The sequence below is a fragment of the Eschrichtius robustus genome, assembly GCF_028021215.1.
Source record: "Eschrichtius robustus isolate mEscRob2 chromosome Y unlocalized genomic scaffold, mEscRob2.pri SUPER_Y_unloc_3, whole genome shotgun sequence".
Lineage (NCBI taxonomy): Eukaryota > Metazoa > Chordata > Mammalia > Artiodactyla > Eschrichtiidae > Eschrichtius > Eschrichtius robustus.
The window spans coordinates 218959-231623 of record NW_027175154.1 but is presented as its reverse complement, the minus strand read 5'-3'; the positions used below and the strand labels follow the sequence as shown (position 1 = coordinate 231623).

General features: G+C 41.4%; 1 protein-coding gene across 6 annotated transcripts in view; it reads left to right on the top strand.

Annotated features, from left to right (window-relative positions):
* The first annotated feature begins 2214 nt into the window (after window positions 1-2214).
* LOC137757679 (lysine-specific demethylase 6A-like) overlaps window positions 2215-12665 on the top strand; it is a 159172-nt gene continuing 148721 nt past the window's right edge. For all 6 annotated transcript variants that reach the window (XM_068534286.1, XM_068534285.1, XM_068534284.1 and 3 more), the window contains exons 1-2: window positions 2215-2704; window positions 2887-2950. In XM_068534286.1, the coding sequence (XP_068390387.1) occupies window positions 2553-2704; window positions 2887-2950 (216 nt within the window). In that variant the 5' untranslated portion in view covers window positions 2215-2552. The remainder of the gene's footprint in view (window positions 2705-2886; window positions 2951-12665) is intronic.

Genomic DNA, 12665 nt, shown 5'->3' with positions numbered 1-12665 from the left:
TTTGTATGTACAATGGATGCGATTTTAAAACTTTTCTCGGGCTTCCCTGATGGAGCAGTGGTTAAGAATCCTCCTGCCAATGCAGGGGACACGGGTTCGAGCCCTGGTCCAGGAAGATGCCACATGCCACGGAGCAACAAAGCCCGTGCGCCACAACTACTGAGCCTGCGCTCTAGAGCCCGTGAGTCACAACTACTGAGCCTGCGCGCCTAGAGCCCGAGCTCCGCAACAAGAGAAGCCACTGCAATGAGAAGCCCGCGCATTGCAACGAAGAGTAACCCCCGCTCTCTGCAACTAGAGAAAGCCAGCACGCAGCAACAAAGACCCAACGCAGCCATAAATAAATAAATAAATAAATAAAAATTTAAAAATAAATAAAACTCTTCTCAAACAGAAAAACACTGTTCTTTTTTTTTAAATTAATTAATTTATTTAATATTTGTTTATGGCTGTGTTGGGTCTTCGTTTCTGTGCGAGGGCTTTCTCTAGTTGCGGAGAGCGGGGGCCACTCTTCATCGCGGGGCACCGGCCTCTCACTATCGCGGCCTCTTTTGTTGCGGAGCACAGGCTCCAGACGCACAGGCTCAGTAGTTGTGGCTCACGGGCTTAGTTGCTCCGTGGCATATGGGATCTTCCCAGACCAGGGCTCGAACTTGTGTACCCTGCATTGGCAGGCAGATTCTTAACAACTGCGCCACCAGGGATGCCCAGGAACACTTGTTAAATTAGACCTTATGTAGAGTGTTCCCTTTACCCCTTTTATAAAACAAATAATTGCAACACTGCTGGGTACTAATCTCTCTTTAAACAACACCGTCTTCTCCACTTCCATCATCTCTGAGGGCTGAGGAGCCCGGAGCTCCAAAGAACATGGTTAATCATGAGACTGGATGATTCCTAACTTTTCTTTTATAAATTTACTTATTTTTATTTATTTATTATTTTTGGCTGTATTGGGTCTTCATTGCTGCATGGGGCTTTCTCTAGTTGCAGGGATCGTGGGCTACTCTTTGTTGCGGTGCATGGGCTTCACTTTGCGGTGGCTTCTCTTGTTGTGGAGCATGGGCTCTAGGTGCGCAGGCTTCAGTAGATGCGGCATGTGGGCTCAGTAGTTGTGGCTTGCAGGCTCTAGAGCACAGGCTCAGTAGTTGTGGCACACGGGCTTAGTTGCTCCATGGCATGAGGGATCTTCCCGGACCAGGACTTGAACCTGTGTCCCCTACATTGGTGGGCAGATTCTTCATCACTGAGGCACCAGGGAAGCCCTGTCCTCCTCTTTAAGTCAAAGTTTAAACATATCTTGTCTATTTCAGACCAAGGGAAATTTATTTACCCCCAACAAATAAAATTAGGTATTTCTTAAGATACCTATCAAAAATTAGCATTTTTCTACCCTTAACGAGTGGAGGTACAGCTGTAAAAGCTGTTACATGAAATATTATGCAACTTTCCTTTTGAAAAGAGTAATTTTTACAGAGACCTAGTTTTTCTGACAACTATAGTATTTATTTACAGCAGCTCGGATTAACGTCCCACTTTGGGATAAGTGCCGTAGACAGTAACAGTGTGTGGAGTGCCATTGGGTGGGCCCAGGAGACCGCAGGGAAAACTATTCATTCCCTCCCGACTGGTACGTGGGCGGAAATCTTAAGGCCCTTAACCTCTTCTGTTACCACAAGGTTGAAAGGAAACGGGGCAGGGAGAGTCCGGGCCGCGGGGTCGTTATTTCCCAGAGATGCCAAAAGTCTCCCGTTCTGGGAGCGGAGATCAGTGCCATACACTAGTTGAAAATAATGTGAACCAGCCCCTGAGGAGTCCCAGCGCCATGTAATACCTCGTGCTAAGGGACAGGTAAAGGAGATTTATTCGTCCTCGAGGCGCACTTAAGTCCGTCTCGAGGACGCACTTCCTGATCTCATCATTCGCCACCACTGCCTTCCTTGGTCATCTGGGCTACCGAGTAGCAAGGCCCGGACCCTCCCTTTTCAACAAGGGTGTAATTTAAACACCCGAACGTTTTGCTAAATCTGGTGACTACCCTTTCCGCAACTGACGCGTCAGCTAACCAATTACCAGCGGGAATTTCCTCCCCTTCCGGCCCCTGGTTGGGTCGGCCTCTGGTATCAAGCAAGTTCTGTGGAGCCGCAACTGACGTAAGACAACAAAGGTCACGTGAAAAGAACCGTTCGCGTCAATTGGCGGCGCCCGGCTTTGGGGGTGCGGACGTGACGGCGACTTGGGGTTCGCCCTGTGATACGGTTACAACAACTTTGTGCTGGCGAAGTTTGTGATTCTAAGAAATTCTTCCATTACAGCGAGGTTCCGCTTTTTCTGCTGTCCCCGCGAACCCCGCGATGTGACTCCCGGAGCCTAGCTCCGCATCCCTTGCTTTTGCTGTCACCTTGGGATTTTTCGTCGCCGCCACCTGTATCGGAGCAGGTGGTGGTGGTAAAGTTGGTTTGCCAGTCTCTCGAGGTTAGGGCGTCTTTTCGAGCTCTGGACTGGGGGTTGGTAGGTTTCAGCGTTGGGAGTTTTACATTTATTGCGTTTGCATGAAATCTTGCGGAGTGTCGGTAGCTACCGCCGCCGCTGCTTTTGGTGATGAGGGAAAGAAAATGGCGGCGGTAAAACCGAGCAGCGAGACCAAGGAGGGGTCCCTCAGCTTGACAGCCGAAGAGAGTGAGGCACTTAGTGGATTGGACAGGTACGGACCGCAGTCATTCACCCAGCTGCCTCCACACGGGCTGGAGCTGCTGTTCCGGGAGACCCGAGCTCGGGTTGCCTCCGGTGGCGGCCCCCAGGCAGCGGTCGCTGGGGTCGGGAAGCGAAGGGTCAGTGGCTTTACCCGAGCGTTAGTTAACAAGTCGCGTGTCTTTCTTCCCATAGTCGACTCTTTGGGTTCGTGAGCCTTCACGAAGATGGCGCCAGGACTAAGACCCTATTGGTGAAGGTAAGGCAACCTCGGACCTACAGTGTTCTTCGTTCGCTCTCTGTGGGCTTTGGCTCCTGCGGCTCCTGAGGCGGATCAGACCTCGCTGTGGTCGCAAGTGAAAAATTATTTTTGCAAAAAGTACTTCGCTTGCTGCCTTGCGAAATTCTGAGTCGTAGCCTGAGAAGCAGAGAGGGCCGCGCTTTGTGACCAGGCGTAACAGTTGTTTGGGGGCATTTTCGTTAGGAAATGATGTCTGAATTTTAGCATCACAAGATCCTGAATGTGTGCAGTTTAAAAATTATCAGACTGATATATCACTTGTGGAGTTTTTTTCTTTTGCAGTTTTTTCTTTGACGTCTGATTTTAGCATTTTAAGCTTTCTTATATCCTTGTTCTCAGAATGTGTAACTTGCAGTACTTTAGAGCAGTCAAGAGTATAAATTGGCTATTTGACCAGTACACTGATAACGTGTTTGATCTTAAGTGATTTGTTTACTTGTTTGCGTCTAGCTGCAGAGAATATTGCTGTGAATGTCACTTTATGATCATGTTGTTTCTGGAGCCTTGTTTCTTGTGTCTGACAGAGACCAGGGAGCTTTCCACGTTTGTTTGTGTGAAAAGTTGTTGAGATTGTCATTTAGTTAATGGCTGCCCCTGTTGGCCAAGATGGCGGGAAATAGTGGGTGGAGAAATGACAAGGCGAGCTTTGAGGGAGGGAGGAGATAAAAACAAGGAAAGAGTAGCAATGAGTAGGCCTTTACGTAGGCTTGAGTAGCTCAATGGTGCTCAATAAAAACTAAGCACTATTGTTTAAAAGTAGAGTTCTTGTGTCGTTACCAAACTTTACGGAAGCATTCATAAACATTGAATGTGCTGTAGTCCGTTTAATCTTATGTAAACGATTGCACAAAGGCCCTCTAGTTTTCAGTCTCTGTCGTTTTCTGTCTCCTGAACAAAATTTGGTTAAAGTATTTTCTGTTGTCAGTTGGTTCCATAAAAGTTGGTAATTGTGCAACAAATGTTGCTTCCATTAGATATTTTTTTCTAGCTGAAATTGATAGCTGTGGATTTCTCATAGTTTGTAATGCAATTGAAAAGGAAATATTAAGTAATTTTCATTTTAAGATGTTTTTCCTGCCATGATTCTTATCTTTAGTTTGAATTTGTGTAATTAACTTTCTTTTACCTGTAATCTCACTTTTGTATTTGTTTTAAAGGCAAATAATGACCACGAACTGAACTGTAATAATTTTTTCACTAAATCTAGTCCATTTGATAAAACTTGAATTAAACTTTCATCATGTAGGTAATAGTTGCTCCATTAAAATTATCACTGGCAAAATAAATATTGATTAGCTCTGATACGATATAAGCAGCAGTGATTGTTGTTCTTCATAGTTGTTCTTTAAAAAAATTGAGTATGTTATTTTCAGAGTTATTGCAATAGACTGAAAAAATTCTGACCTTAGGGGAATGTTATTATTATTATTTTTTTCAGGCATTTTATTTAACTCATTCTAGTGAGAGTTCTGTGGTATTTCATTGCGGTTTTAATTTTCATTTTTTTTTTTTAACATCTTTATTGGAGTATAATTGCTTTACAATGGTGTGTTAGTTTCTGCTTTATAACAAAGTGAATCAGTTATACATATACGTATATCTTCATATCTCTTCCCTCTTGTGTCTTGCTCCCTCCCACCCTCCCAGAATGTTATTTTATACTGCAGTGTGACTTGATCCTTTAACTTAAGGTTGGTCAAGTTGAGTATACTGATGGTAATTTGGAAAAGAATGGGCAAATCTATTACTTTGGTTATGATAATGAAGAAAAAAAGTATTGTGATGTTTTATGTGTTCAGAACTTTAAATATCCATATGCATGAGTTCAGATAAATTCTCAATTAGTAGTGCTAAATGTTGGATAGGAATTTGGTATGAACTGTTCAGATACTGTGCAGTATCAGGTTTAAATTTTAAGGAGCTGTCTTCAATTATTAATTGTGAAGGTGAGCATGTCTTTCTTAAATTACAGTAACATTTTAATAGTGAGAAGACTTGAAGTTTCATTGTGTTTGGAAGATTTGTAGCTTAATAAAATGCTTGAGTAATGTTACATTTTGTTAAACTACTGTAAATGTTTTGAGTGAAATGGAAATAAATAATTAACTTGATTAACATTTAGTTTTGTGACTTGTGAATTCCTACCTCTTCCTAATGAAGACTCATTAACCTTAATATTAAAGTAACTTAAGTGCAGCGAAATATTCTGGGCTATGTGAGCAACCTCATGGATGCATCTCCCTCCCTTTCTAGCTATATTGAGTTATAATTGGCATAAACTAAAACTGCTGGTGTTTAATGTGCACAGCTTGACAAGTTGGACATACTTCCTCAAAGGCTGTGTTTGAATTAGGCTCTTTTCTCTCAACTTTCCTAGTCTTCAAGGGTGCTTTCTTCCAATGGTTAGCTTCTCTGTCTCTGAAAAAAAATTTTTAAGTGTAAATGTTGTTACGTACCATTAGAATTGTTTAATAATAGATGCTTAAAACTCTGAAATATAAGAATTTTTGAAGGATTGCCATAATATACAGTGTTCAGAATTTTAGATTGAAAAATAAATTAGTAATGTATTGCTTTTAGTAATACTTTAAAAATAAGCTGTAAACAGCTAGTCATTACTTAATCAAATTTTTTGAACTATTACATGACCTTAACTAGGGTGCAGTTTAACCAGTGCTAACATTTAATCTTATGGTAATGTATATTTCAACTTTTTTTTTTTGGCTGCAACATGTGGCATGCAGGATCTTAGTTCTAACCACTGGACTGTCAGGGAATAGCCATATTTCAACTTATTTTTAAATGAGTGTATTTTAATTAACTAGGCCTTTTAACAGAAATTATCAACAGTGACTTTTCTTGCAGTTTAGAAAATGCTTTGGGTTGATTTTATGTTGGATAGAGTTGAAATAGAATTGTCCACTGAAATAAAAAATGCACAGCCTGAGAGCTCTGAGTTTCTGTTTTATTTGGGGCCTTACTGAGGACTCTAGCCTGGGAGACAGCCTCTCAGTCCTGAGGCACTGCTTTGTATAGGTAAGAGGGGAGGTCAGTATGTATCTTGGTAGAAGGTTTACTGCTACTCATGAGGCACAAATATCTTAATGATTTAAGTGTTTTTCTAAGTATGGGAAGATTCAAGAAATTGGGTTTATAAAATTTTCTCTTGAAAATATCTTAACTATCTGAAGCCCTGCTTTGCCAGTTTTTTCCAGAGCACAGAGTGCCTCATGCCTGTTCTCCACCCTGATCTCCTTTCCGGGATGTTGAAGGTCAGTAACTGCCATGGCTAGTGGCTCAATCTTTGTAGAGGCAGATGACAAATGACATTCTTTAGTTGGCAGAATATTACTAATATAGTGTTGCTTTAAAAGAATGCTGGGGGAAGGTAGTCTGATGATTGCTGAGTTACCCATTGCTACTGTTGTTTGTTTAGAAGTATCTTTCTCAGTTTTTAGTCTTACCTACAGCAGCAGTCCCCAACCTTTTCGGCACGAGGCACTGGTTTTGTGGAAGACAGTTTTTCCACGGGGGTGGCAGTGGGGGTGGGGGAATGGTTCAGACTTGCCCACAGCTCACCTCCTGCTCTGTGGCCTGGTTCGTAACAGGCCCAGGACTAGTACTGGTCTGCGGCCCGGGTGTTGGGGACCCCTGATCTACATCGTGTTATTGAAATTTTGCTTTTTTGGGGTAATTATGTTAACCAGTAAAAAGATTAGTAGGGAAGTTGTAGTTTGTTTACTATTCAACAATGTGTGTGGGACTTCCCTGGTGGTCCAGTAGTTAAGACTCCATGCTCCCAATGCAGGGGGCCCGGGTTCCCTCCTGGGTCAGGGAACTAGATCCTGCATCCCACATGCTACAACTAAGAGCCGTCACGCCTGCATGCCACCACAAAGATCCTGCATGCCGCAACTAAGACCTGGCGTAGCCAAATAAATAAATCATACATACATACATATTTAAACACCGCCACCAAAAACAATATGTGCTTTGCCCTGAAGACTAGTTTTAGAAGAGTTGACATTTAAAAGTTTTTGAGTAATGGAAGTGGTTTAAAATTGATTGAAGGGCTTCCCTGGTGGCGCAGTGGTTAAGAATCCGCCTGCCAGTGCAGGGGACACGGGTACGAGCCCTTGTCCGGGAAGATCCCATATGCCATGGAGCAACTAAGCCCGTGCGCCGCAACTACTGAGCCTGCTCTCTAGATCCTGGGAGCCACAACTAGTGAGCCTGTGAGCCACAACTACTGAGCCTGCACTCTAGAGCCTGCGAGCCACAACTACTGAAGCCCGTGCGCCTGGAGCCCGTGCTCTGCAACAAGAGAAGCCACCACAATGAGAAACCCAGGCACCGCAAAGAAGACCCAACGCAGCCAAAAATGAATAAATAAAATAAATAAATTTATAAAAAAAAAATTGAAGCATGCATTTTTCTAGATTTGATCTTAATGCATGGAGAAAAATTTATTTAAATGGTTTCAGAAGTGGCTTTTTATACAGTGATATCTCAGTGGTGATATTTAAGGTACCCTTACATTATGTGTATTTTCTGTTTGCTGACATTTAAGCATATATTAATTTCCTTTTTTTTTTTTTTTTTTGGCTGAGTCTCGCATCCTTTGGAATATTAGTTCCCTGACTAGGGATTGAACTGAGCAAGGGAGGGACAGGAGGGGGGTGGCCCACAGCAGTGAAAGTGCCAAGTCCTAACCACTGGACCACCAGGGAATTCCTTATATTCATTTCCATTTTAAGAAAGTTGTTTGGGTTAAAAAAAGTGACAATAGAAATATCATGTTTTGCTGTTTAGAAATTGTCTTTAATTTGAGGCATTAAAAACTGTTTTCTTGTTAGGAAAGTTGTATTCTAAACCATTATAGTTTCAGTGCACGTTACTAGACAAAGTTTTGGCTAGGCATTATGTAAGAATGTTAGTATAGAATTTTGGTATAACACTAGTCATAAAGACCAGAAGAGATTATACGAAGTGTTTTCATATATAGGCACAATTCAGAACTGACAGGTTATAAATGGAAACTTTCTTTGTTTTTTTAAGATTAATTAATGAACTTATTTTTGGCTGCGTTGGGTTTTCGTCGCTATGCGTGGGCTTTCTGTAATTGCGGCGAGCAGGGGCTACTCTTTGTTGCAGTGCACGGACTTCTCATAGCGGTGGCTTCTCTTGTTGCGGAGCACAGGCTCTAGGCATGCGGGCTTTGGGAGTTGTGGCACGTGGGTTCAGTAGTTGTGGCTTGCGGGCTCTAGAGAGCAGGCTCAGTAGTTGTAGCACACGGGCTTAGTTGCTCCGAGGCATGTGGGATCTTCCCGGACTGGGGCCCGAACCCGTGTCCCGTGCTTTGGCAGGTGGATTCTTAACCACTGCGCCACCAGTGAGGTCCCGATGGAAACTTCCTTAGTTTTGGCTTTCTTTTTAAAAATGAAATAGCTCTAGTTATTTATTTATTTTGGCTGCTTTTGAGTTTTTGTTTTGTGCGGGCTTTCTCTAGTTGCAGCCAGTTGGGCTACTCTTCGCTGCGGTGCGAGGGCTTCTCATTGTGGTGGCTTCTCTTGTGGCAGAGCGCGGGCTCTGGGCACTAGGGCTTTGGTAGTTGTAGCACACGGTCTCAGTAGCTGTGGCTCACGGGTTCTAGAGCACAGGCTTAGTAGTTTTGGTGCACAGGCTTAGTTGCTCCCAGGCATGTGGGATCTTCCTGGAGAAGGGATGGAACCCGTACAGGCTAATTCTTAACCACTGCGGCAGCAGGGAAGTCCCAAGTAGCTCTTTTTAGAATTGAATAAAGTGGGGAATATTTGACACTCTTATTAAGGTATGAATAAAACTGTTCTGTCGGATAGGAATTGTTGTGACTTGGGTCATAAAATTTGTAAGCCTTCAGTCATTAAACAAAAATGAAGTTTTAGTGCTTGGCCAACTATGGAATCAATGCAGACTGTTTTTTTTTGACACTGGTTACATGATTTTTTACTTTAAAGTTTGTTTTTGCATTGCCTCTTGTGATGCTTTGAGCTATTTGCAACTCATGCTAAATGAATGATACTAATATTTTTGCAATGAGGTGTCCAGAGAGCTAATTTACATTAAGGAAACTTATAATATTGAGTTGACAAATTAAGGCCTACCTGCACATTTATAGACTGTGGAGTTTGTTTGTTTTGGCAACACCACGTGGCTTGCAGGATCTTAGTCCCCTGACCAGGGATTGAAATCGGGCCAAGGCAGTTCCAACCACTGCCGAGTCCTCCCACTGGACCACAAGGGATTTCTCTACAGACTGTTGTTAATGTAGGTTATTTAATGATTGCCATCTGTGAACTTACATTGAATCTTCAAATGATTGGCTTATAAATTGAGATAATAAGTCAGAGCAATAAAAAGTAAAGTGTGATAAGTGCAAGATTTTTTTAATCTATAGAGATAATAGATATTTCTGCCTACTGTAGGAGAGGAAAAATCATTTTCTCTCTACTCTTCTAGGTTGTTGGCTGAAATCCCTCTGTAATAGAAGGTAAATTAACAGGAGAAAAGAGTTTGATAACCTGTGTACCTCTGTATACATGAGAGATACCCAGGAAAATTGAATAACTCCAAAATGGCCCAAGCCACCACCTTAAATACCATTTACAGATTAAGGCAAAAAAGATGTTGGGGGTGGGAGGCAAGTTAAGAGGGAAAAGCGTGGAAACAGAGGTTAAGGTTGTTATGTAGATTTAAATCTGGGGTTCTGTCTGTTGATGATAGTTTCTTGTGATTTAGAGTTTTCTATCTCTTCTTGGTACCAAAAGGGAGACATCCTTAGAGTGTTGTCTTCCCTTATAAATGTAAGTGTTCCTTATGTTTACAACTGACAACTTTATTCCATTTGCAGAGATACTCTTGGGTCTGTGGCTTCTCAAGAGCAAACACTTCAAAATAATCCTATCTATGCCAGAGGCTTTTTTGGGGTGGCATATTCTGCTACCTTTCATTATATTGAGTGTGTTACCCCTTAAGTGATGTAAGACAAAGACCCCAGAATGTCGGTGAAGAAGGAAAGTATAAAGTGCTTTAAAAGTTCACAGTAAAGATCAGTTTAACAAATTAAAGTTTGAATAGCTCTTTCTCAGCAGGATAACGTTTCTTGGTAATTGTTTTCTTGATTCAGAGCATATCGAAGTACTTTCTAATATTATTTTAAAAAACGTAATTTAAAATTAAGATTTTAGCTCTTAGAAGCTTAAAGGATAATCTGTTGTAAGCTCTGTTCCTCTCTGGGGTCATTTTGTAGTAATATTTACTTATGCTATAGTTTTTTATCTTGAGACTTTTTAACGAGTATTCATTGATCAGTTTAAGAAGTTCTTTGACAGATTTTTGGAAGGATACTTGGGAATATTTAATAATGATCATCTTGGACCCGTATTCCAGGGCTGTTTTACGTGTTATGTTCCCACCCCGTCTCCCCTTTTTTAACATGGCTGTATATAACTTAAAATACACCTAAAAGACTGTGTTAGTCGGTACCCAGGAGTACAGATTCTATATATACCTAGAAGTGGATTTGCTGAGTTATACGGTAATTCAAAGTTAAATCTTGAGGAACGAATTGTTTTCCACATGTTTTTTTCCTTTTTTTGGCTGCACTGTGTGGCATGTGGAACTTCCCAAACCAGGGATCGAACCTGCGCCCCTTGCAGTGGAAGCGCATAGTCTTAAGCACTGGACTACCAGGGGAGTCCTCTTGTGTGTTTTTTGTTTTCATAGTTTACCATTTCCCAGCTTTTTGCTTGGATTCAAAGTGTATCTTTTATAGGCATCCTGTAGTTGGCGCTTTCCCAAGTCCAGTCTGGCATCTCTGACTTTTGTTTGGAATGTGTATACTGTTCACATTTAGTCTCATCTTAAGGATACCTAGTCCTTTATTTGCTTCCTGTCTCTCTCATTTTTTATTCCTTTAATTAATTAATTAATTGATTAATTATTTGGTTGCACTGGGTCTTAGTTGCGGCAGGCGAGCTCCTTAGTTGCAGCTCACTGGCTCCTTAGTTGTAGCACGTGGGCTCCTTAATTGTGGCATGTGAACCCTTAGTTGTGGCATGCTTGTGGGATCTAGTTCCCTGACCAGGGATCAAACCCGGGCCCCCCTGCATTGGGAGTGCCGAGTCTTATCCATTGTATCACCAGGGAAGTCCTTCCTTTTTTTTTTTTTTTTTTTAGTTGTATCTTTTAAAATTTATTGAAGTAAAATTCACATAGTATAAAATTCACCACTTTAATACTTTAAATCTATACAGTTTAGTGCTTAATATTAGTACATTCAAAATGTGTGGTTGTACTGTTACCTGATTTTGGACATTTTCATCATCACCCACCAAAAAACCCCAGCAATTGCTACCCGTGGCCCTTCTCTGCTCACCCCTTAAAAAACAAACAATATGTGGCCTTTTGTGTCTGTTTTTTTCAGTTAGCATAAGGTTTGCAAGGTTCATCCATGTTGTATCATGTATCAGTACTTCATTCTTGTTTGTGGCTAATATTCCATAATGTGGATATGCCACATTCTGGTTATTCATTTATCCTTCGATGAACATTGGGTTATTTTCAGTTTTTGCCTCTTACGAATACAGTAACCCCTCCCTTATTCCTGGTTTTGCTTCTCTGGTCTCAGTTACCCTCAGTCAGCTGCAATCCAAAAATAAATGAGAAATTCCAGAAATAATTCATCATTGTTAAATTGTGTGCTGTTTTGAGTAGCACGATGAAATCTCTCCCTGTCTTGCTACCTCCTGTCCAGGATGTGAATCATCCCTTGTCCAATGTATCCATGCTGTAAATGCCACCTACCCCATAGTCACTTAGTAGCCCTCTCAGTTATCAGATTGACTGTCCTAGTAATTATGTTCAAGTAACCCTTATTTTACTTATTAATGGCCCCAAAGTAGAAAAGTAGTGATTCCAGCAGTTTATAAATTAGGCACAGTAAGAAAATATCCAAATTGCAATGTTTGTTATGTATGTATTGGGAAAAAACCATAGTACGATAAACCTTTGAAAAACATAGGTTTGAACTACAGAGTTCACTTAATTCTTTTTTTTACACAGTTAATATGTATAATACTATAGGGGTACATGAATGGAAGTTGGTTGAATCCTTGAGTACAGAACTGAGGATGCAGAACTGGTGATAGGAAGGGCCAACAGATGGTGAACTCATACTTGGATTTTTGACTGCTTGGGGGTTGGTGCCCCTAACCCCTGCATTGTTCAAGGGTCAGTTGTGTATATAGGCTTCAGACATCCACTGGGGTCTCGGAACATATCCCCCAACTGTAAGGGTGGACTACTGTAGTACATTTTGTTGGTGTTCCTCCTGCCTTTACGACACAGTTCTTGTGTGGTAGGTATCAGTTCTAAACATGGAATATGTCATGGCACTGCCTTCTGATCTCCGGTTTTAATGATGAAAAGCCAGCCAGTAATCAGATCATTTTCTGTCTCTCAACATAATAAGTCATATTTCTGTTGTTGGTTTCAAGATGTTTGATTTGTTTTTGGCTGTTAACAGTTTGCTTGTGGATATACCTACGTCTAGTTCTGTTTAGTTTTAGTCTCTGGACTTTCTTTAGCTTCTTGCATCTGTACTTAATTTTTCAAAATTCAGAGTTGTGGGGTT